This window comes from Centropristis striata, chromosome 3 (genome assembly GCF_030273125.1).
Source record: "Centropristis striata isolate RG_2023a ecotype Rhode Island chromosome 3, C.striata_1.0, whole genome shotgun sequence".
In the NCBI taxonomy this organism is placed as follows: domain Eukaryota; kingdom Metazoa; phylum Chordata; class Actinopteri; order Perciformes; family Serranidae; genus Centropristis; species Centropristis striata.
Genome location: NC_081519.1, coordinates 42,482,363 through 42,506,499, shown reverse-complemented (window position 1 = coordinate 42,506,499; position 24,137 = coordinate 42,482,363). Strand labels below are relative to the sequence as shown.

The 24,137-nt window shown below is 40.2% G+C and overlaps 1 protein-coding gene across 2 annotated transcripts in view; it reads right to left on the bottom strand.

The window, feature by feature from the left end:
• The window catches only part of cacna2d2a (calcium channel, voltage-dependent, alpha 2/delta subunit 2a), a 241,092-nt gene extending 217,831 nt beyond the window's left edge, over nucleotides 1-23,261 (bottom strand). Inside the window, exons 1-2 of one of the 2 annotated variants that reach the window (XM_059328728.1) lie at nucleotides 22,874-23,261; nucleotides 16,917-16,998 (exon numbers count right to left, since the gene is read on the bottom strand). In XM_059328728.1, coding sequence (XP_059184711.1) covers nucleotides 16,917-16,998; nucleotides 22,874-22,989 — 198 coding nt within the window. In that variant the 5' untranslated portion in view covers nucleotides 22,990-23,261. The remainder of the gene's footprint in view (nucleotides 1-16,916; nucleotides 16,999-22,873) is intronic. The other variant, XM_059328729.1, reaches the window with a different exon arrangement.
• Between the last annotated feature and the right edge of the window lie 876 nt (nucleotides 23,262-24,137).

Sequence of the window (24,137 nt, the reverse complement as noted above, 5' to 3'; positions counted from 1 at the left end):
GAAAATATCCTGTGCCTGAAATAATTTTTCAGGGACAAAAGGGGGGGGGGGGGGGGGGGGGGCGGGGGTTCACCAAAACAAATACTGCATAACTGAAAAACTGACATTCCTGCATTGACGTTAACAAGATCAAAATACAAAACCCTGTCAAAAATAGTGCTCCTTTCAAAATAAAACAATACGCAGTTCATGCAGCCTAAAACTACTTCACATCAACATTACGTCTTGACCGCAGGCACCAGATCAGAAATCGGTCAATCAAAGGCTAGATGGTCAGATCAACAGATCTTCCACGTTGGAGAAGCAAAGTAAGCTGTTTGTTGTTGTTGTTTACTTTATACCGATTCACAGTTTATCACGGGATCTCGCGGTCTCCCGTACGTTCAGGATTATCGCGTGTTCCCGTTATCTCGCGTGTATACGGCTGGCTCGCTACTTTGCCGTTACGCGCCCGGTGGGAACTGTTGCCAGGCAGAGGACGGAGCTAAACCGCGGCGGCGGCGGTGGAAATCCCCGGTAAGGTTGACGTGTGGGAGAACACACGAACGGACCGTACATAGCTGTGTTTCGACTACCACCGGGTAAGTCCCAGGCCACACCCTCTCAAATGTCCGCTCACTCTGCGTGTCTCCGTTACAAGTTAGCCCCCAGAGCGATTTAGAGACTCCGGAGGTGACGTATGATTTTCGCCGTCGCTAATTGTGCACAATTCTGTACTGCTACAAAGCTAACTGCCGCTAACGGCGGCTCTTTTTAATAAGCCGGCCTCCGGCCCGTTAGCGGTTCATTAAGAAGAGGAAGAAGCAGTCTTCTTCTTCTTCTTCTTCTTCGGCAGGCTGTACGCTATCCACCGTAATGCTGCCCTCTACTGGTCATATCCAGATCTAACTAACTAGGGGGTTTTGGTGTGTGTGTGTGTGTGTGTGTGTATGTGTGTGGTTTTAAAAAAAAAACATGATTTAAAAAATAAAAAAACACCAAAAAAAATCCCCAGCCGGCACCATTCCGGCACCATGCTGGAGGTCTCAAGCCCTGCACAAGCAAACAATATGGCGAGGCCACTGCTTCCTGTTATGGATTTAAAAGTGAGTTAAAAGAGGTGAGGCACATGTGCTTTGATGTCTGTACCTGTGTGTGTGTGTGTGTGTGTGTGTGTGTGTGTGTGTGTGACCATGACATCATTTCTGCAGCGTCTAATCAAGGAGAAAGGGAGCCAGCTTTTGCAAGAGAGCTGTAATGGAAACACAATTGACCTGCTTTAATAAGAAAAACATGATACCTGCACTTTGCCCACACTTTCTCAGAGACACAGAACACCTTCACTTCACCTGCAACGACACGGGGCTTCGCCACCTGCAAACAGATCCGAATGTATCTCTGCTCTTTTGAAGTTTTATCTTTTCTCAGTGAGGGATGGCGATTCGGTGCATGGCAAAACTCCATCTGTTCATTTCAATATGAATGGGCATGTAAGTTTGGTGCTGCTGGAGCGGCAGAGATGTGAAATTGAGGATGGCATGCAGAGCGGCCCCGACACGCAGGGTTAATTCAAACCGCCTTTGATGTCTGTCTGTGTGTGAAATGAGCTGGTGGTCCAAAGTTCACACAAACACACGCCGGCGCACACATACACGGCCATGCACGCATGTACACGTGTTGTAATCATCACACCGAGGAACTCAAGAGACCACTCGTGTAGCCACATAAATCCAAACGCACAGGAAATACCTCTGCTCGTATCACGTACTGTATAGCACCAAAACACCAATAAAAAGCTCAACTTTACTGTGTCAGTGAGTCTTAAATCCATCACACTCTTCAGGATTTAACTCCTGAGCATTCCCAAACATTCATTCACATGCCATCCACATGACAATGGAAGCTAAGCTGCCTGTAGGCAAAACAGACTGCTGGCTTACACACACAATACCTATGTAAAGCAGATACTGCAGCCTTACAGCGATAATAGAGTGGAATTTGAACATATCTGATTAAGTTCTCAGCAGTAGGTAACTTTCCTAAAACATTTCTATGATTGATTTCAGCGCTCCCAAAGTTCCACAACCTTTTAAGGCCCTGTCTACCCTGTCTAGGTGTACAGATATTAAACAATGAAAGCAAGGTTTTCCTCCATGTTTAGGCCTTTCGGCACATGCAAATGGAGTTAAAGGTGACTAAAATGGAGATTTTCCGAGGTGCAGATTGTTTCTGGTTACTGTGTATGCATGTTAAATGGAGAATTTTGAAAATTACATTAATTAATGCATGCCGTTTATGCAATGACCGTGCAACAACAATGGCGAAGAGTATTGTAACATGATGCCAAGCAGCAACTTCAACTCATCATTCATCCACAGAAACCACAATTTTGCCATATGTTTTTAGAACAAACAAATAAAAAGTGCTGACTATTTTCTCATTTAATTACAAACTTTATGGGAAAATGAACAAAACGGTTTCAAGTGAAGTTATAGAAAATAAATATACATACTTACAAGCATCAGATTTGAAATTTGAGTTAGTATGTGCTTGTTATTATGGTATATTTCTGCAAGTTGAATCATGGCACACACACACACACACACACACACACAGGACACTCCATATAAGGAGGTCTACTTGTCTGTTACTTCAGCATTGTCCTGTTGCAACATTAAACCTTGCTTCTCAAAAGTTATATCTTCATCTCTGTCTGTACTTTAAGTCACTTCACTGACTTTTGCAGCCACACCTGTCACCACATTATTATCAGTTTGGACCACGTCATTTTGTATCTCGGTACCTCGATGTGATCTCACAAACAACATTTACGTATATTTATTAACTGTTTAAACTGTCCAGGACGTTCTTTGCCCTAAACCTAGGTCAGTGGTTTTGTATCATAGATTCCCCGAAACTGCAGCCTGTTTTACAACCGTGAAGCATGTGTGTATGTAAAATGACATGTGCTATTTTAAGAACGCTCCGCTGTATCGCGAGCCGCAATACGTACATAGTATGTCATAATGGATGGTTCTGACATACGACCTATTTTGTCGTTTAGTTTGGAGATCTCGTTGCCCATTAAGTTGCATAATTAAGTTTTCAGACACAATCCTCTGTTGATTGTTGTTTCATTTTCATTGTGATATGTTTGAAAGAGATTGATTATTAAAGTTTGGAGAAGATATACACTTTAACTTTCAAGAATAAATCACATTGTCACAAGAATTTGAGATAAAAAAAAACCCAACATATTCCAACATATTATAGCTTCTCTTGTTTTACTATTGTTTGATTTGTTAATAACACCAAATAAATATAATTTTACTATGCATGTTCAGAATCTTTTTCTGCAGTATTTGACGCACCCTTGAGCTGGCTTTATCACCACCTACTGGCCCTGCCAACATTTGGAGTTTTTTGCAAGTGTGAACAGAGATGAATACACCAATATTTATAAAACTAAGATTATAGGAGAGAGTAAATGATCTGTTTTCAAAAATAATTATATTTACATGTAGAGGGGGCATAAAACACACCTAAACTGTCAATATTGTGATTATATGCATTCAGCTTTAATTCAATCAGACCCCCTGTGTAAGTTATTAATACATGCTGAGTGATAGTAATTACACTGGTGATTTTAATTTAAATAGCATATAACTGCAACAAAAGACCACCACTTCTGAGCTGGCAAAAAAATAATAATAATTCAGAAATCAGAGTGCCAGAATTATTAATAAACAAACTCTGCACTTGGACTTCAGATAACTGGACAAGCTGTTGAGTTAGAAGTCTGGCCAGTTATACAGAGCCAACCACAGTTTCCATGAAAACAAACAATCAGCTTATGTAAGCATCAAACATTGATTTCTTTTCAAACTGTACTTTTAAACCTATTTGAAAGTGAAGCTATTATTAAAAATAACGCGGCAGCATTAACAACGTGCTGGATTGAGGCAAAGCAGCTCAGTAGTTTGGTAAGTAGAGAAGTGATAAACAGTTTTGCTTTTTTTTTTTTTAAAGTAATCTTGGTCGGGGGATTGGAAACCTTTTTCATTATCTTTCAATTTGACTGTGAAATAACACATGAGGGAAGTTTTCTTTGTGTCTAATCAGTCTAACGTGTGATGTTGAGTTTCAGGTCTTTTACTACATCCTCCTTTGAGCTCCATCAATATTTTATACTACTCTGCATTTATGAGACTCTTTCAGGTCTATAAGTTTTGATGGGCAGAAAGGCCAGTAGACTAACATGTCCTTGTCTTTTTTGTGATACTGATGATGATTGAAGGAGCAGAGTTATGATTATCGGGACAAGCAATATGCCATTTTTAACAAACTATTTGCTGTACATTTACATAATTTGTGTTTGCAACTTGTTGAAATGGTATTAACCCATTGAAGCCCGACAAGCGGATACGTCGTTTTGTAGTATTTGTATAAGCTCTCAAATACTTTTTGAATTTCATTTCTATCTGCTACAGAGGCTGAAAAATCTATTATTTAGTAGAAGCGTTGATACTTCTGTTGAATTTCCAGAAAAACTCCAGGTTTTAGGGGGATATTTTAAAATTTCCGAGAGGTTTTACAGGCGTTTTAGGCCTCAATGGGTTAATACACTACTAACTTGTTTTGCCACATAAGTTTTTATGGGAAACCTAGTTGAGGCGTTAATTGCTGTAGGTTCACTGGTCATAGCCATGTTTTTTTCCGAGAAAACTAAGTGCTACTACTAATTACTAGTGTGTGTGTGTATGGTTTAGGGCCATGTTTAAAGCTCTAAAAATGGATTTTCACTTTAATTTGTGTAATTACATTGCAGAACCACCTCCATTTCAGCAATTTTCAGCATCCATGGTTCATAGTATTATTAACAGGCAGGTAAAATATTAAGTGGGCCGCACGTGATAATAAAGGATCCCCAAAAAAGGCACATGAATCTCCTTAGTTGTCTGGAAGTGGTTCGGTTTTGCAGGATTCAACCTCAAGCAAATCACTGTCCACTGATGATTCGGGTTGCAAGAAAAGAAAAAGATACATTTCAATTAAAGACGACTCTGACTACATAGATTTGAAAATTCTCTTGTTAGCTTTTGGTAATAATTCAAAATAGTAATGTTAAAATAAAACAAAACTTATTTGAATAATTCCTTTATCATTTTAATTTATTTGAAAAATAAATACAATTATCAATCATGTGCAGTGTGTGATTGGAGATTTAATTCTAGGCCATAACGACCCAGCCTGGGATGAAGTTACACTGGATGTTTGGAGTACAAACCACAAGGTTTCTACTGAATGTTAATAACCTAAACAAAGTTGTTTGTGCGCATAAACATAACCATGAAAACAGCATGCTTTAGCAGCTAAAATATTTCCTTAAAGACATGTTTGTATGTTTATGTTTATAAAATTGTATTTAAGTTGGCAATACATGTATATGCTAAAAATTCAGTGGTACACAAATGTGATTTGTAGAAGAGAGGGTTGGTCATGGATAAACTGAATGTGTTTGCAAATAAGTATATGGGTGCATATTGCACATGCGTGAGTATACATGTGTAATGCAGCAATTGTAGTGGTGGAGCATAAATCCCATCAAACAACGAAGCCTTGGGAAAAGGGCCAGAGGCAGAGATGAGAGTGAGTCCATGTGGAAGCCAAAGAAGAGGGTGGATATACTGTGGCAGGAGGGGGAGCTTCTCTTCCAGGTTTGGTTTTTTCTTCCAGAGAGCAAGACAGAAGACACTAGGATCTGCAGAATTAAAAGCATGTAGGTAGCACTTCAGAAGACCCCTCTCAGATGGCAGCAGAGAGTCCTTACTGCCTACATGATCAGACATTTTTCTAGGACTTCCACAGTACCTTGGCGCTTGAGAACCACCCACTGCTGAGGCAAGCCAATTAAAGTTATTCAGAACTGTGACCAATCAATCACAGACTGGCGCAGGTGGAGGAGGAAGAGAAGAAGAGGTGGACAAAACCTCTGAGATTTGAGTGCACCCCAAACTCTCTCACATGCACACACAAACAGTCGGGGAAAAGAAACAAATACATTTTGTTCACAATGGAAAATAAACGCAGCACCTACCACTTCACACATAGAGAAGCACTCCCTCTGCAGTGGAATGAATAAAGCACTTCACACCTGGAATTTTCTAGGGCATCACGCCACTCTACATTACCACTGCAACCCACTCAGGGAACTGTACCGTTTTTTTTTCTCTCCCTCCTCTCTGTCAAGCACAGATAGTACCAAAGACACGTCATGCGCTCTCTGAAACATCAAACAGAAGACGGCTGAAAATTACACAAGCATGCGCACACACACTCTGCAAATAATAGTGTAGGGAGACAGAGAAGAGGAGAAAAGATTTGCAGCGTAGGCAAAATAAAGCATCTTCCTCTGACAGGGCTGGAGCTTTAGCAGACCTCTAATCCTATTTTGACACATAATGCTATATTGTCTTCCCTTAAACAAGTGCAAGGCCTTCCTTTCTTCCCTCCAAAAGAGCCACTGGTAGTGTGACTGCATCTGCTCTTTGTTTTCCTTGACTTCATCAAGCAACAATTAGTTACACAAATACAAATACAGCCCCCAAATGTGCCACAGTGAACGTCAGAGAGATTCAGACACTCCGACCATCACTGTTTGTTCTGTGCTGACACTAAAAGGCTTGTTTCCCCCCAGTGGGCCTTTACAGCGCCATGCTGGTGATTCACTGCACTGGAATCAACAAGCACATACGCTGTGATATACTGTAAGATGTTTTAAAACGTGTCCAGGGAAGATGTAAAACTCTGCACACGCAGCATGCAGCATGTAGCGCCATGTCTTCAAAGCCCTCCTTATTGATTTCAGTCAGCTGGTTTTACTCAGAGACAGAGCCGTTAAACACGAAGAAGGTCAAACGCTTTTGTTTCAAGACAGAGATGTCGAGGAACTGAAAAGATCAGCCGACAGTTTCAAAATAAAAGACGACTGCAATGATTACTGAATTAGTCGATTGACGGAAAAATAAATGCCAACTATTTTGATTATTGTCAATTTTCATGCAAAAATGGATTTAAAAAATGCTGTTTTCTGCCTCTAAATTATGGTAATTTTTTTTTTTTTCTGTTTTATATCATATTAATCTGAATATTTTCAGGTTTGGGGTGGACAATTCATGACATCACCTTGAGAAATGAGAAACCTGGATGGACATTATTCACTATTTTCTGACCTTTTATAGAATACTAATTAAAGTATTCAGCAGATTAATCTACAAAGAAAGTAATCGTTAGTTGCAGCCCTAAAGATGCCATTACCTGTGGTGGGTTGATTGATTTGAAATACATTGTCGTAATAAAAGCAGTTCAAATGAAGTATGTTTTGTAATGGTTCAGCACAACAAAACCCTATTTTCTACATTTTTGTTAAAGTGTCAACAGCGATTATGGTTCCAAAATAAAAAATGGAAAACACAATATGAAAATGGAGACAGGGCACTGACACTATATAATCTTGTTCTAGGTTTTCTGAACTGTCACATTTTTACTGCAAAGCTATTTCCAGTAATTCCTTCTAACACCAACCCAGGGATATCTGCATGCAGGGCTGCACTCTGCAGATATATGTATTTTCATTTATATAAACACCGCTAACCAGTGCCAGGCCATCAAGCCTGGGAGCTGAGGAATCCTTGTAACCTTCCCCAGTGTCAGAAAACCAATAAAAAGGCAGAAAAATAAATTGTGTGCGTTTGTGTGCCCTTCTGTTCTCCTGTCAGCCCAGGGGAGTCTGAGCCTGGGAGTAATGGTGCTGACCAGCCCTCACGCTGCTTAACGTTCAGCTTGCTACTGGTTTTATGTGCCTCTAATGTCCACAGTTATTTTGTTGTGTGTTTTATTTTTGGTTTTGTTTGGGGTAAATACACAGTAAATGCTAGAGTTGGCAAACAAACTGAGGGTTCCAAACAAAATAAAAAGTAGTTCACTAACAGACCATATCCAAGCTTTCATGGCCCTGATGTGTAACCTGGATGACCCCTCTTTACTGGGAATGGCACATGGGATGTCTAAATGGGAATGTAGCCAGGCTTAAAATTGGACATCACACCCACGAGGATACACAAATGGATAGATAACTAGATAAACAAGGACGCACAATTTATTTCTGATTATCATCTATCACGATTAGAGCCTCATATTGCACCTCAATCCGATTTTGTCCCCGTGTGTGAAAAACGCAGACCCTTTATTCATCTGAATGGGGCCACATGGTCCTTTGTAACATAAATGGTATTGTTGGAGCTATTTAGTTCTTGTTAGTATTTAGTTGTCTGTTTAGTTTATTATTAACAATGAGTATTGTTTGATTATTCTAGACGTTTGTTTATTTTGATAATATTTTGTTTTGCTAGTTAGTTGTTTAGTTTAATCATTATTGTTTAGCATATTTAGTTTACATATTATATTTTGTGTTTTATGGAATTTGGGTTGGCACCATGGGCACCTGATGTTATATAGGTAGGTAGGTAGGCAGAGGACCAGCATGCACCTGGGTGGGCCGATGGTTTTTTACCAGCGCAAAGATAGGCAGCAGGAGCCATGTTTCTTTGTTCTTTTGTTTGCTTGCTCGCAATGGACAAAATAAACCTTTGGATCTATCAATCATGCATGGACATCACCTTCTACGCCTGCGTACACCACACGCTCATGGTGCATCAGTGGCATTTTCATTAAGTTTGTTTTAAGTTTAATTTTGTTATTTTTTCGGACAAAATTGCCACTACAGGTATATTTCAACTGTTTACCTCGCTATGAAAAAAAAAAGATAATTTTCCAGAGTTGTATAATCTTTTGCTTATAATTTTACAAGTCAGACTTTTGGCATCCGACGAGCCTTCAAATGCATTAATCTATTACTCAAACTGTACTTGCTGTATCACCAGTACCTGAAGCAACACGCCCCCACCAACACAGCTCCTTGTTCTAACACAGGTCACAACACCCACTCAGCACCGAGTATTGAAGACTGTCAGGTACTGAGAGCTGGCAGCGAATGCCTGGTCAGATTCATGGCCTTGTTTACTTATTCATTGACAAGACTGAAGTTTACTGTAGTAGTACTGAATTTATCACAAAATCTGATCACTTCTTTTATGCAAACTTCTACGTTTTTGTATATTTTTTGTTAAAATGCGTATCATTTCTGAATCACTACTTAAACTCTTTTTTTTTCTCAACAATTGATACTTAACTAAATATTAATATGTTATAATTTTGTGGTTAGTTTCAATTCTGCTTCAGGAGTGGTATACATCAATTGCCTCAGTGCACATGCTCAAAAACTAATTCTAATCAGTGAGTCCTAATTTTAAAAAAAGGAGATTTGTACACATTATTATTTAGAAGAAAACTACTTGCTCTAAGATTCCCAAGAGTTCCCAAGAGTCTTAAAACCAGCCCAGCTTAGTGTTGGAGTTGAAAATCCTCCTGAGTCAGTAATTGAAAACGTTTCAGTTCCTAAAAGGCATCATTGTCTCTTTTGGGGAAACTTTAGTTTCTCTACCAGCTGATAAGACCGTGCAAGGTTGCTGCTGTTGTAGATGTACTAAAATAGCAGTAATTATTTATTCATTAATGTTAACATAGACCTCAATAAGAGTAAACCGAGGTGTGTATTGATGCGCGCTACACAATGACCGAGGGATACTTAAGACGAGACGGCAGGAGAGAAAACCGGAGCCGGAGAGTAAACTATCTATCCTGCAGAAATAGCCTGTGATGTTTCACACAGCCAGATAACAAGCTGCTGTTGTGTAAGGTCCAGGCCAGGAGAAGGAGGGGAAGGGGAGGAGGGAGGAGGAGAGCTGAGAGAGGAGCTCTCTCTCTCTCCTTTAAAGGCAACTTGCCCTGATGGGAGGAGGGACCTTTAACTCTTCCTGTAAACTGTCTACATGTGGATGGAGCTATTAAATCAAAAAACAAATGGAAGTGATCAGCCCTCACATCATCACCCACTGATGGATCAGCACACCGTGAGGGGGGGAGGGGGGGGCTGACATCAGCTTTAGAAAGTGAGGAGGGGGGCAGGGGTGATGTCTAGTATAGCACTGGGCATTTGAGACAGATTATTAGAAATTTCTGTAGTCAGCGATAGTGAGTAAATCCACCGGTGCACTTCATAGAGATATCTGTTTGTTGGGGCCGGCTGTCTTCTTTTTCTCAGAAGCAGAAGGGAGGTTTGCAGAAGTACGAGACACATTTGGAATTGTGTTCGGCCTGCATACAACATCTCCCTCAAGTCATAAAAACATACCTGCACACATCAAATTGAACCAGAGGCTTCAGTGATGTTACTGTCAGAAAAAAGACTTCTCTCGCACACACACACACAGTCATGAGAATGCACACGCACACTGGAAGCACTAGAGGCAAGAAGGTCTGTGTTGAACTGAGATAAACCTGCAGCCAGCATGAGGTCAGCAGGCCGACTGATGTAGTGTGGACCACACAGCACAAAGTGAAGGGCAAAAATGAAGGAGAGAGAGCAAAAAAAAAACATACTTGGTCAAGTAAAAGATTCAAGCTCATATGAAAACTGGACAGATCATCCCACACCATTAATTGGCACTCTGTCTATCCGCCCTTCTTCCACGTGGGGGTGTATTGATCTGGATGTGCGTCGCTCTCAGGTTTCCAGTAATCAAGAGCAGCGAGCAGCAGGAGGAGGAGAGGAGGAGAGGGCGTGGAGGTGCGGAGTTGTAAAGTGCCAGGCTGAAGTAGTGAGGGGTTCAGGAGCAGTCATGTGCACCAGACTAAATTATTCATGCTGATTAGACTCTTCTTATTGAAATGAATTTGAGATAGTTCAACATATGTTGCATGGCATCGCCATTTGAAAGGCTTGCGAAAATTAAGCTGTGACTCCAGTGCATGTGTGTGCTTTTTGTAAGTGGAGTGGTGGTAGAAAGTAACTGAGTACATTTACTCAAGTACTACACTCGAATATTTCCACTTTCTGATTCTTTGTACGAGAGGTTCTCAGTTTTTTCCCAGAAAATAACCCCTTACTAGACAGATAATATGCTGGGGACACCCTCCTGTATGTCCTTCAAAAGACAAGACAAACACCCAAACAGTTTTGTAAAACATTAATAAGAATAAAATGCATCAAATTAAAAATTCAGGGTGTATTTACCAAAATAAAAGTTTCAGTTTGAACATTATACCGTCTGTGTACAGCTTTCAATTGAATATATGTCACAAAGGCTTAGCCTGGTTTTGCATTATGTCATATTTAAGTTTTCGCATTTATAAGACTATCGAAGAACAACAAAGAGAAGAGAAATCCTTCTCAACCTGAAAAGAAAACAGTATAAAGAGGAGCTATTAAATGTCAGATAGAATCTTGTAAATATATACACTCATTCTGAATTTGATGTTTTCTGTTTTTATTGAGGTTTTACACAGCATCCCAACTTTTTTTGGAATCAGGGTTGTAGAAAGATTCTAAGAGTTCTACATTTATCAGACTATTATAGATTTAAAAAGCTTTTTGTCAAAAAAATAAATGTATATCATTCAAAGAACGCCCCTGGCAGAGTACCACAAACCCCACTTTGAGAATCATTGCTTTATATTACTACTCCACTACATTTCAGAGGGAAATATTACATTGTATACTACACTAGAAAACAATGTTGTGTTAAATATTAACCAGAGTTCCCCAGCCCTGTTGGCTTATGACTCCTTACAAAAAAGCAGCAGCTAATTGGGGCTCCTTGTCATGCTTCAGATGTCTCAGAGTTTTTAGCAGCTCCACCAAAAAGAGATCCCCCCTTTGAACTGCCTCAGATAGTTTCATTTAAATTACTGCTCATGGCCCAAAGAGGTCAGCTCATCCAATATCTTACAAAAAAAGCAAAGATTAGAAAAAAGTCCAAAAGCTGAATACACAATTTGTGCAGCAGAGCTTCATATTTTCTTCTTTCCTCACCCATTAATCATAGCTTGACCCTTCAGCTTTATCTTGTGACTCACTGGCAGTGGCCTGGGCCCACTCTGTGTTGGGAACCACTGGCAGAACCACCAAACTGTATAAAGGTAAGCACTTAAAACAAACTCGTTTTGACCAGAACAAATGCTACTTACATTATATTCAACTGTGATTACAAATATTCTCCAGAATGAAGAGTTTCGCTTTTGATACTTGAAATACTTGACTTGAAATTATTAAATATCCGCCACACATTCCACCCAACCTGGTCTCACAGAAATCCGTGAAATAGCCACGGATTTCGCTTAACTCAAAATCCGTGGAATAGCCACGGAATCGCTCAAATTTCCGTGAAACTGACACGGATTTCGCTATAATGCAAGTTAAAGACAGTCATATCCCGTGGCTATTCCATGGATATTTTTTCCTCTTGGTTTGTTCCAAGTCACGTGACTTTCAAGGTTCCGGCGGTCAGAACAAAAAACATGGCGGACAGTTCTCTCATTTTTAGTGAAAAAATTAATATTTTGACTGTATTTCTGCATAAAAATGGATTTTGATCACATTTCTAGCGAGAAATATATGTTTTATTTTCTAAATATTCACTCAGTGAATGTACATAATCACTTTGTGGTGAAGATCTCGCCAGAAAAATATGACTGTCATTAACTTGCATTGTAGCGAAATCCGTGTCAATTTCACGGAAATTTGAGCGATTCCGTGGCTATTCCACGGATTTTGAGTTAAGCGAAATCCGTGGCTATTTCACGGATTTCTGTGAGACCAGGTTGATTCCACCACAAGTACACAAGCATAGTAAGTACAGTTATCTTACAGCTTCAATGAGTACATGTGTCCACCTGGTGTCTAAACATGTGCATAATAATATCTGCCAGTATATCTGATAAACCATCAAATCTCTGAAATGACAGTGTGTGGGTGTAGGCACACTGCTCATGTGTGCCTATTAAACTGCTCTGAATAAGCCGGGGGATAGGGAAACAATGCCAGTGTCCACCGCCGCCTCTCATCACCACATACTGTAACACATCAAACACAGCAGCACGCAGGATAATGAGGAGGATGAGGGCTATAAACAGCATCCGTCTGCTCACATTTAAATTTACCAATTCTTGTTCTTCCCCTCTATCATTTCATCCATCTTAAGTAGTTTGACTCTAAATATACACATGAAACCGCCTGAACATCCATCTCAATTGTCAAGCTATTCTTCATCCTTTCTCTCTCTAAAAAACCCCCTCCTCCACTCTAAAAGCCGCCCACTCTCCTTGTCTATCCGCGCTCTACACTCTCCCATTCGAAACTTCCAACTCCTCCGATACATCACTCAACCTCTATCTTCCCTTCACTCCCCCGGGTGAGGGGAACATCTTGACCAAACCTGTGCTGAATACATAGAATGTGATTTAAAAACATTTAAATAACTTGACTTTATGTATTTTTTGGGGGGGAGACGCAGGAAACTTGCAGTTTGCATAAACTAAAACACATCAAAACATTGTACATCGCTGTGTTGTTTCTGAAGTTGACCAATTCTAAACATATTCAGCTATTTTTGTGCTGCCCTGTCTCGGCCTTTCTGTCTCTTTCACCCGCTACCTCGCTTGTCAGAAAAAATAAAATCTCAACCGAGAGGAACTGAACGGACCACATTATATTCAACTTACTTCCTTGTCTCTTTCCATGTAAGACAAACTCAAAAATAATTTGCACACACTTTATTTTTTTTTCGTCTGTGAGAATAAACTGCGCATGAAAAGGAAGGGGGCGCAGAGGGAGGCAATCTTGTTACCAGCCGGCATAGCCCTGGGAAGATTTCTATCAGACACACGTATAGAGAGAGGCATCCATTTAGAAAATGGCTTTTCTAGGCATGCTGGGCCATTTAGCACACCCTGTGACGACTCCTGTTTGGGGCCATGATAAATGTTCTTTCACACCCGCTCTGTGCACGCTGTCAGGCCGGCACACACATGCACACGCAGCCATATGGGCATCCTACACAAGACATAACGGGGATGGACGGAATATTTTTAGAGAGACTGGCTTCGCTGGGTTTGGCCCACAGAGAAAACCTGCAGCAACATGTAGCCTCAATTAGTTTAAATCCACACAACTTAAAGCCCACAGAGCACTTAACAACCTGTCAGCATCACATCTCAACTCCAGGTCTCATTAAACTCAGGATTATTCTGCTATTTCTAAGTTTTACAACAAGCAGTCAAGAGACACTAAAATATACTTAAACCATACGCGGAATGACTTGATTTGGATGTCAGGACTCTTTCAACGTATAGTACTTGCATTGCATTTAACTTCTTACTGCTATGACAAGTGGCTTATGCCAGCCACCAAGCTAATCTAGGGCAATGATATGTTACATTCAATGTGGTGTGGTGGTTAGCACGCTTGTGGCTTTTCTGTTGTGTCAGCGTGGGTTTTCTCCAGGTCCTCTGGCTTTCTCCCACAGTCCAAGAACATGCAGCTTCGGTTTAATTGGTGACTCTAAATTGCCCGTTGGTGTAAATGAGAGTGTGAATGGTTGTCTGTGTCTGTGATAGCCTGGTGACCTGTCCAGGGTTTACCCACCTCCCGCCCAACGTCAGCTGGGATTGACTTCAGCCTAGGGCTGGGCGATATGGCCCTAAAAGAATATCACGATATTTCAGGCTATTTTTGCGATAACGATTATTCTTCACGATATTACGAAATACTTAAAAAGATATAGAAAATATGTTTTTTTTAAGTCTGTATAAATAAATAAAAATCTAAAATGTAGTGTGAAGTGCAAATCTCAACAGTTGCCAAATACAAAAACGTTTACTCTTGACTCTAGAGTATGAGCAAATAATAAAAAAATTACCATTTAGGGGTTCCGAGGGCATATTTTAATGACATTTTGTAAAGGAGAATAAAGGTTCTTGTATGTTTTATTTATGGCATCTTATTTTGACAGTCTTCTTGTAAGTTCTGTGGTGGATTCTGTTAACACACCGTGCTCTTATTTTGAAAGCTGCATGTGTTTAGCGACAGAGAGTAAGTAGCTTTTTGTGATTAAAACAACTTTAACCACTACATCAAGAAGTTGGAATGTTGCCAATATCATGATATGCATTTTTTTTTTTTAAATATACCGATATTATCGTGAACGATACGATATGGCACACCCCTGCTTCAGCCCCACACGACCTGAGTTCAGATAAGCAGTTAAGGATAGCCAATTAATTACATTTTTCACCCTGGATAACAGAACTGGGCCACCTGAAGCCAAACAATGGACCAATAGATTAACATTAAGATGAATTACTTTATTAATTCCACAATGGGGAAATTCAACCTCTGCATTTAACCCATCTTTTTTCCAAGTGAACATACTATGCAAGGAGCAGTGGGCAGCACATTTCTGCACCCCGTACAAGTTGGATGTATCGCTGTGATGTCATCAGCGCAGGTTGCTAATGTCAGCTACTTTATATTTTGCCAGTTGGTGTTAATTACAAATAGCTGCTTTCTATTTGCTCCTGACCGGACCAGTAAAAGTGGAATTCTACTCACAGTTATTTAATTTGTCTGATATAACTTAACGTAATTAAACATGACTAAAAATGACTTAAAGTCATGTGAATATAAATTTAATACTGCAAGCTATGTTATTGAGTTGCCTTTTAGTAAAATGCTCATTATAGGGCAGATTCTAAGTCAGTTTATGAAAAAAAGAATCAGCTGATTAATGAAAAGAGGAAAAACAACAACAAAAAAACATGATGCACCAAAGTCTCAATTTACAATAAGTTGTATCACGTATCCAGTAGAACTTTTGGAAAAAGTGACTGAGAAAGTAGATGGGGAAATGTCTTGATTTTCTGGTGAAAACAATGCCTCGACAAGTTCAGTGATTTTGTCTAAATTGTATGTAAGTTGAAGATGGATATGCTGTTATGAGTGTAAATTCCTCTTAGGCTGCTAAACCCTTTCAGAAACCCTCAAAAATGCATTCTCATAAATGAAGATTGTTTCATAGAAGGTGAAATGATGACATTTTGAAGATACAGTATTTTTATGAGACAGAAACAATATGATTCACCTTGAGACCATGTGAAACATTATTTTAAAAGTCTACTGCTGTTTAGCAATCGCCCAGTGGAATAACTGAAAACATATTTGAACCATCTCATAAAGGCAATTGGTAAATATTTGTCATGCTTTGTTTACAGTGGATGAGTGCAAAAAAAAATCCTCCTTTCTCCATCATGCAGTCTGCCTGAAACCCACTACCGGTCACTAACCTTTACACCAGCACCATTGCTGTCAAGTCACTTCCTCCTCTCTGGGATCCATCAATGTCGAGCCACCATACTAACAGCCATCACACTAACCACTGTTACTGCTAGCATTAAAGCTGCCACAGGCACCGCACCGGCTGGATGAATCACACTCACCCATACAGCAATAATGAAGCATTTATCTCAGGGTGCATTACAAACCCTGGAAGCACGGTGAACATGCGCACATGGCAGAAATATGATGAAACGGTGTCAATCACACTCTGCTCTACCATCTGCTCTACCACAAGACAGACACGTGTTACACCCCGGCTCATAAGATGACGCAGACACAAACAACCAACACCATATTCTGCTAAATGTGTCATTCAGAGTTCTTTTTTTTTAATCTTAGGCTTCTTAGAACAAGTGAAAGCATTTTGTTCCTTTGTTGAAATCGTTTCCAGGGAATCTTCACTTTAAAACACTGATTTAGGAAGGTCAATTTTTTTACAGTTCTCTTAGAAACACATTGCCTTACAGTCACGGATACACACACAGGACCTTGTGTTGTACAACCTCGCCCAGTGAAATCTTACTGATGAATAATGGAAGTTAAAAAAAAGCACAGCATCACATGGGGGGGCGTGACGTCAACTTACCGATTTCATCTGCTGAGTTCCGGTGACGTGTTGCAGAACCTTTTCCAGCTCCTTCTCGATACGTCCAGCCCAGTGAATCATTCTGGAAAACAAAATTAGACATTTTCAATCTGCATCACGTTAGAACACCTGAGAATGTCATCGTCATTCATTTCTCACGTCATTAGATGTGAGTGAGTGTGTCTCTGTGTGTCTCTCTTTCTGCTGTCAAACTGCCATACTCTCTCCCCCTTTCAGGATCTGGACGCTTCCCTGTCCGGGTCAGTCATGAGCAGCTTCCCTCCCCATCACCTCTTGCATATATCTGGTCAGCCCTGGCGGGACTGGCAGTGAACGTGCCTGCCTTGGCTCGGCTGGGATCAGCGGCTCTGCAATAAAACTGCTCAGGTCTGACAGAAATGCACCCTAAGCAGGAGCTGATCTCCGTTAGACGGAGCCAAGTTTGGAATTAAGAGATCAAACGGCTCGAGCTCATCACTGTATATCTCCCAGCAAGCAACAAATGACTTAATGGATCAAGATTTTCACTAGATCATTTCAAAGCAGCGGCAGCGGCTAACCTGCCAACCTGGATACAAGCTGAACAATCTATGTGCGTGGCCAATGAGAAATTCTTACTCATAAAAAAAAAAAAACATCATGAAAGCTCATCTTTCAGCTATCAGATGAATATATTCTGTCATGTGTTTGCGAGCCAACCACTGACTTGGTGCCAACCTTTTCCTTTCAGCAGCCTGCAGATAGCTAATCACTAGCATCAACAACACAACACAGTCGTTTGTCTTTTAATATGATGACTGAAACAAATGTCATCTTTAAATGTCAGATTTGCTCAGAAGACAAGAGGGAAGACAGATTTATTAAATTGCACAAATCTGCCAAGTAGTGACAGCGCTCGCCATAATCACAGAGCCGGAGCGGGCCTCATCAGGAGAGTAGCAGCAGAGCAAACACGCCAAAGAGAGTGTGTCTGTGGCTGTGTTTATAGGGGACAAGATTAAGAGCAAGCAAGAGGGCCTCCAAAAGGACGGTGCAGAGCGGGACCGCTGGGGAGAGGCCGCCGACTATGAAAAGGTCACCTCGATATGAAACGAAAACAAGCTTACAGTGAGAGCAGAGCCGAGCAGGACGCAGTGATACTAACAGTGAGGGACAATACCTCTGCCCCCAGCCAGGCAGACTTCTTACACAACTTCATTAGTCTACATACACACACACACATAAATATAAATATATATAAATATATATATATATATATATATATATATATATATATATATATAGCCTTGACAGAATGACATGCAATAAGAGGGCCTATGTCATGTCTTATATTGCAGTTATATGTAACAACAAACCAACCTGGTCTCACAGGAATCCGTGAAATAGCCACGGATTCACTTAACTCAAAATCCGTGGAATAGCCACGGAATCACTCAAATTTCCTAAAACTGACACGGATTTCGCTACAATGCAAGTTAATGACAGTCATATCCCGTGGCTATTCCAACATACAAAGTGATTATGTACATTCACTGAGTGAATATTTAGAAAATAAAACATATATTTCTCGCTAGAAATGTGATCAAAATCCATTTTTATGCAGAAACAAAGTCAAAATATTGATTTTTTTTTCACTAAAAATGAGAGAACTGTCCGCCATGTTTTTTGTTCTGACCGCCAGGACCTTGAAAGTCACGTGACTTGGAACAAACCAATAGCCACGGGATATGACTGTCATTAACTTACATTGTAGCAAAATCCGTGTCAGTTTCACGGAAATTAGAGTGATTCCGTGGCTATTCCACGGATTTTGAGTTAAGCGAATCCGTGGCTATTTCACGGATTTTGAGTTAAGCAAATCCGTGGCTATTTCACGGATTCCTGTGAGACCAGGTTCCAACAAACACACACATGTACAGGAGAGCTGGGCAATCTTGTTTATGTCAAACAACACAATGCTGAACCAATCAATCACCAGTAGGGTTGCATGATTTGGAAAAAATATTTTTTTTAATTGTTATTTTACTGATATTGCAATTGCAATATGGTTCCCAATATTGGAGGGAATTGTCATGTTTGCATCATTCTTATTTTCTTTTCAAAATATTATTTAAAGGATGATGGTGCAATTTGTTTGTGAGGCTCTGTGGCAAATAAAGATTTGATTATGATTTATAGATCTGGTCATCTCTGCAGCATCATAATCCTTAATTCTGGACACATTTTTAAAAAATGTATTATCCTATATTAAGTATTGCTGTTTTCATGCAGTTTTATCTATTATTGTCTATAATTGCAACTTGCTGGCTGAGCAGGTAAAAGTTAAAGCCTGTTCAGCTAAAAAATAAGGCTGAACAATAATTAAATCATATAATAGTGAAACAGTTCTCATAAGAATAAATCTTTTTCATCAGTGTGTAAATTAGTGATAACAAGAATATAAAAAATGTATTTGTCTTAATGGGATGAATATAATTATTTCTCTATGTGATATTAAATACTTAAATGAATAATAAAGGATATTGCTAAAGAATAATAAAAGTGGTAGTTACTGCAATATTAATTTTGCCCGTATTGCCCAACCCAGTCAAATATAATTAAGAAAAATTAATGAGTTTGGATGAACTGCCTGTGTGTCAGCAACACACTGTCACTATGTTTATTCTGCTGCAATGGATCAAAGTACAATGCTGAAATATCTTGAGTGGCAAGTAAAACTGCATCATAATATCACAATAACAAAATGTGCAGACAATACTAGTTTAGTATTACGTACCACCTGTACACATGAGCCTCCTTCTGGTTTTTCAATTTACTAAATGAATGTCCTAAGCCTGTTTTCTTAAAATTCGGCCTGTCACAATATAATTTTCACTACATGATTGTCGTAGCCAAAAGTATTCATGATAACAATATTAACATGTCAGGTGTACAAACACATATAAAAAGAACCATTACACTAAATGAATGGTAAAAAAAATGGATGAATGTATTTAAGAGGTTCTGGATTATTAGCATGATACTGATATTTTTCTTAAATATCACAGTTAACATGAATATCGATAAATCAAGACATCCCTACATACATACATACAAGTCTAAATCAACAGCATAATTAAACATGATGTCTATGATCCAGTGCCAGTAATAACTGACCTGCACCAACTAAGATCACATAAAGTTGACCCACAACATTTAACCACACTTAAATGTTGTATGAAGGCTTGAGATATATTTTTCGACTAATGTAAATCAAAAGAGAATAATACCTCACAGTCCCAAATGAGCAGAGCAGTTCATTTAGTAACAGCTCCAGAGATGCTTGTTTAGTAAATCATATGCACCACTGAGGCCTGATGTTCAATGAAATGAATGCTTGGAGAGCTCCTGTGTTGTGAAAGCTGTGATCTCTCTTAAAAAAAAGAGAAGTTGTCATTGTGCACAACATTAAAGTCGACTGATGCTCTCTGGCTCTTTGTAGTGTGATGTAGCATTAAGACTTTGCTATTCGCCGCCTGTGTTTTTATGTACTTTCTGTGCATTATGATTTATGTTAGCGAAACATGATGACAAAATGTGATGAAATGAGTTTGGATGGACGACCTGTGTGTCAGCCTCACACCGCCGCCATGTTCCTTCTGCTGCATTGGATCTCAGTGCAACGCTGAAATATCTTTAAGGGTAAAAGGTGGACTATTTTCGTATGTGTGGAAATAACTTAATGTGGATGAAATTGCTGAGTATCTTATAGACTCAGGTAAGTGATTTTATTTTATATTCCAGAAAAAGAGTGTTCATTTAGATGCCAGTTATTGGGGCAGGTTCCCTCCATATAATTTAGAAATGTGGTAATAATTTCCACCATGCAAACACATTTTTACTTCAACATACACACACACACATACACACAAAACTATACGCATAAACTCTGCAATCCAGTCACTACATACAAAGTAAACCAGGCGTTTAGGTGGCAAGTTGTGGGAAATATACGCTTTCTTGACCCTGCTGTAAAAAATGAACTAGGGGACATTCTGCCCTTTCTTATGGACACATTTCCTCAGCTAGATCTCCAACACACACATGCTCCTACTGGTGTGTGTGTGTGTGTGTGTGTGTGTGTGTGTGTGTGTGTGTGTGTGTGTGTGTGTGTGTCAGGCCTATACACCCGATGGGAGAGCCACAGCCGCTCCTCATACACTTCAATTAGGTAACTAGCAAATTCTGGCAAATAGCACAGCGATGTGGGTGACACAAAACCCAGTTTTTAAAACCCAAGAGATGCCCGAATATAATACAGGATACATTACTAGAACTAGACTTTTCTTATCTAATGAGATGAACATTGTCTAATTACAGAAGTAACTGTTTTCCAGCATATGCGCAACAAATAATCTAAGTAGTTCTGAAGAACATAGAAAAGATAGTGCTGCAAAATTATAAAACAATGCATTTCAATCATTAACTACATGTGTATATTATAAAATATTCAAAGACAATGAATACAATTTTAAAATCCATCTGTTCGCATCAAACCATCCACATCACATTTCTTTATGGTGCTCAGGTGATCAAATTAATGATGCAGCTAATTGTCCTTTTATGTCAATCAACAGTAATATAAAATGGGTGATTTTCCTTGAAAGTCACCTTGGCCAGAAGGAAAAACAGAGAGATCACCCGGTGGATGCACCACAGTTATATTCTTCATTTCTGTGAACCTGGCTGACTAATCATCAGTACTACAAGCTACAAATCATATTCACAGCACATCATCACGTCATCACGTCTACACTGGAGTGAGGAACTGTTGCACCCTGGTTTCACTGGCTTTAATACTGGACTGCGTAATCTGTAAGTGACATTTCAAACGACGTTCACTGAGGAAAAAAAGGGCAAATTATTGTGGAATAGTTGGACGATGCGACGCTGATAAAGTGCTGCGTGTGCAGACGCTACGACTCTGTTTGCCTCCGAGTGTCATTCAAGGTGAACTTGTTGCATTGTTTGCTTTTTAGAGGACAATGTGTGTAGGATTAAAATATCATTGCAAAACTATGTCCCAACAGGTGTTGGCTGCAAAAAGTCCAACGACAGTTTACACACAGCTGGATGCTCGGACACTTTCTGTGCCTGCGGTCATCTGGAGAAAGCAGCATTGTGGTAATTAAGCGCGTCTAAATTTCAACTATATATATCTACAAGAAAAACGTTTAGTTTATAATCGCTGAAAAAAATGACCAGACATAAATGTAGAAGCCATATTGCTCCATTTGTCCCCGGACAGAGTCTAAGTAAGTAGTTTTTGGAGTTTGGGGTGAGAAACGAGCCGAGACCTTCACCTCGGGGTTTAAAAACCTAGCGCCCCTGCGGAATTAACTAATTGGTTTAGTCTCTAAATCTAAATCATCCTATTGAAGACGCCGGTGTATCCTGCTGTGGGATAGAGGTGATTGTTTTCACGGTGCATGTGCAGTACCCAGTGGAGGACTTATTAGACTAGCCTGGTTGTAGCTCAGCCTATCCATCACGCTTAAATGGGATATTCTCCCCCATGCAGCGACAGCAAAACAACACAGCGATTATTATCATTTTTATTTTTATCCCTATGGATGCTCTAATAAATTCTTGCTCGCTTTGCTTATTCGCCAGTGGCACCTGTACATGCTCTCTGTAGCCTGTTTCCATGTTGACTCTGCCAAATTGAATAAGGCATTTTGTATTAAATGCCACTGGCCACAACAGCGAAAACAACAACATAGGCTTTACGAGAGCGATGATCATAACGCGGCATCACAGACGGAAACTGCGTCTTTCTGTGTTTGAACATCAGGGACATCAGCTCCTCTCGCACCAAGGTAAGCGGCTCTGCATGTGCAGGCTTGGCGGGGGCCACCTGTCCTAGTTCCGCGCTCCGCACCCCCCGGTTAATGCCCCAAACGGTGAAGGGTACTTACGTGTAGTGCTGGGGGAAGAGGTGGGTCCCGTCTGTCGGCGTGGAGACGCATATGATAAGTACAGTTTGGATTGTGAAGAGGCAGAAAATACCGTACGACTGTGCGCAGATCGCCATTTTCCATTAAATATTCAAGAAACTGGGATAAATAAGAAAAGGACCGGAAGGACAGTCTCTCGCAGCTGAGCTAAGAATAACCGAGCTCCAGAGAAAGTGTGTGGTGGGAGGTGATGGTTGGCGGAGGCTTCTGGACACTTCAGCCGGCAGTGAAATCTCAATCAGAGACGCACAGAGGATTGGCAGCTGAAGACTCTGGAGATGAGGATCAGGAAGATGCTCTGCCGCTGCTGCTGATGTGCCTGCCTGCCTATTTGCGCACTCGCTGTCCTCCCTCCCTCTCCGCCGCCGCACATTTGCTCCGTTTCTCTCCCACTCTCTCCAATGTAACAACCACACAGAGTAAAGCCAAACACAATAAGAGCGAACTGTTCCCATCCCGGTTTTCAAAATAAAACCATTTATCGTTTCTAGGGCAATGTGTAGCACAAGAGCGAAAGCAGAGTGCAGACACAGTTTAGACTGAAATCGTAACTATTCTAGGCTGTTATCAATAAAAAGCCTAAACGAGAGCACAGTGCCACTACATGATAACACTCTGAGATAATGCACATGTCATGCAAACATAGCAACAGTGCAACTTGGAAAAACGACAGCCGTTGTAAAACACGTCAGTTTTAGTGCACACATTTGGCACAACATTCAAATACTAGTTCAAGGACTTTTCTAATATTACGCTTTATTTTGAAGGTCCAATTGCCCAATTTCCGGTGTTTATTCATCCCATCTGTGACACTTGACTCAGCTGTTGGCACAAGCGGTCCTTCCTCCGTTCAAACAGCCTGTTCTTGTGCGACAGACGGGGGCGCGCATCAGGCCCCCTCCTCTTCCTCCTCGTGTCCACTCTCCTGTGCACTGTGTCCTCCTTAAACTCGGGAATATGAGCAGGAATCAAGGCTTTATTTTTGATAATTAGAGAGGGGCATGCTTCTAGAGGACCGGACTGTATTAACTGGAGTGTAAACATTCAGCAATCACCTTGGGGCTCCTCTCCAACTACATTTGTTCTACTTATTAGCGCATCTGGTCCAGTGGATGAACATTTAAATGAATGCAAGGAGAATTAATAACCTCATTTAGCAAACACCTAGCCATTGTTCCATGCTGTCACCAGCTATTTAGGCTAGGGGGGCTTAAAAATGTTTGAA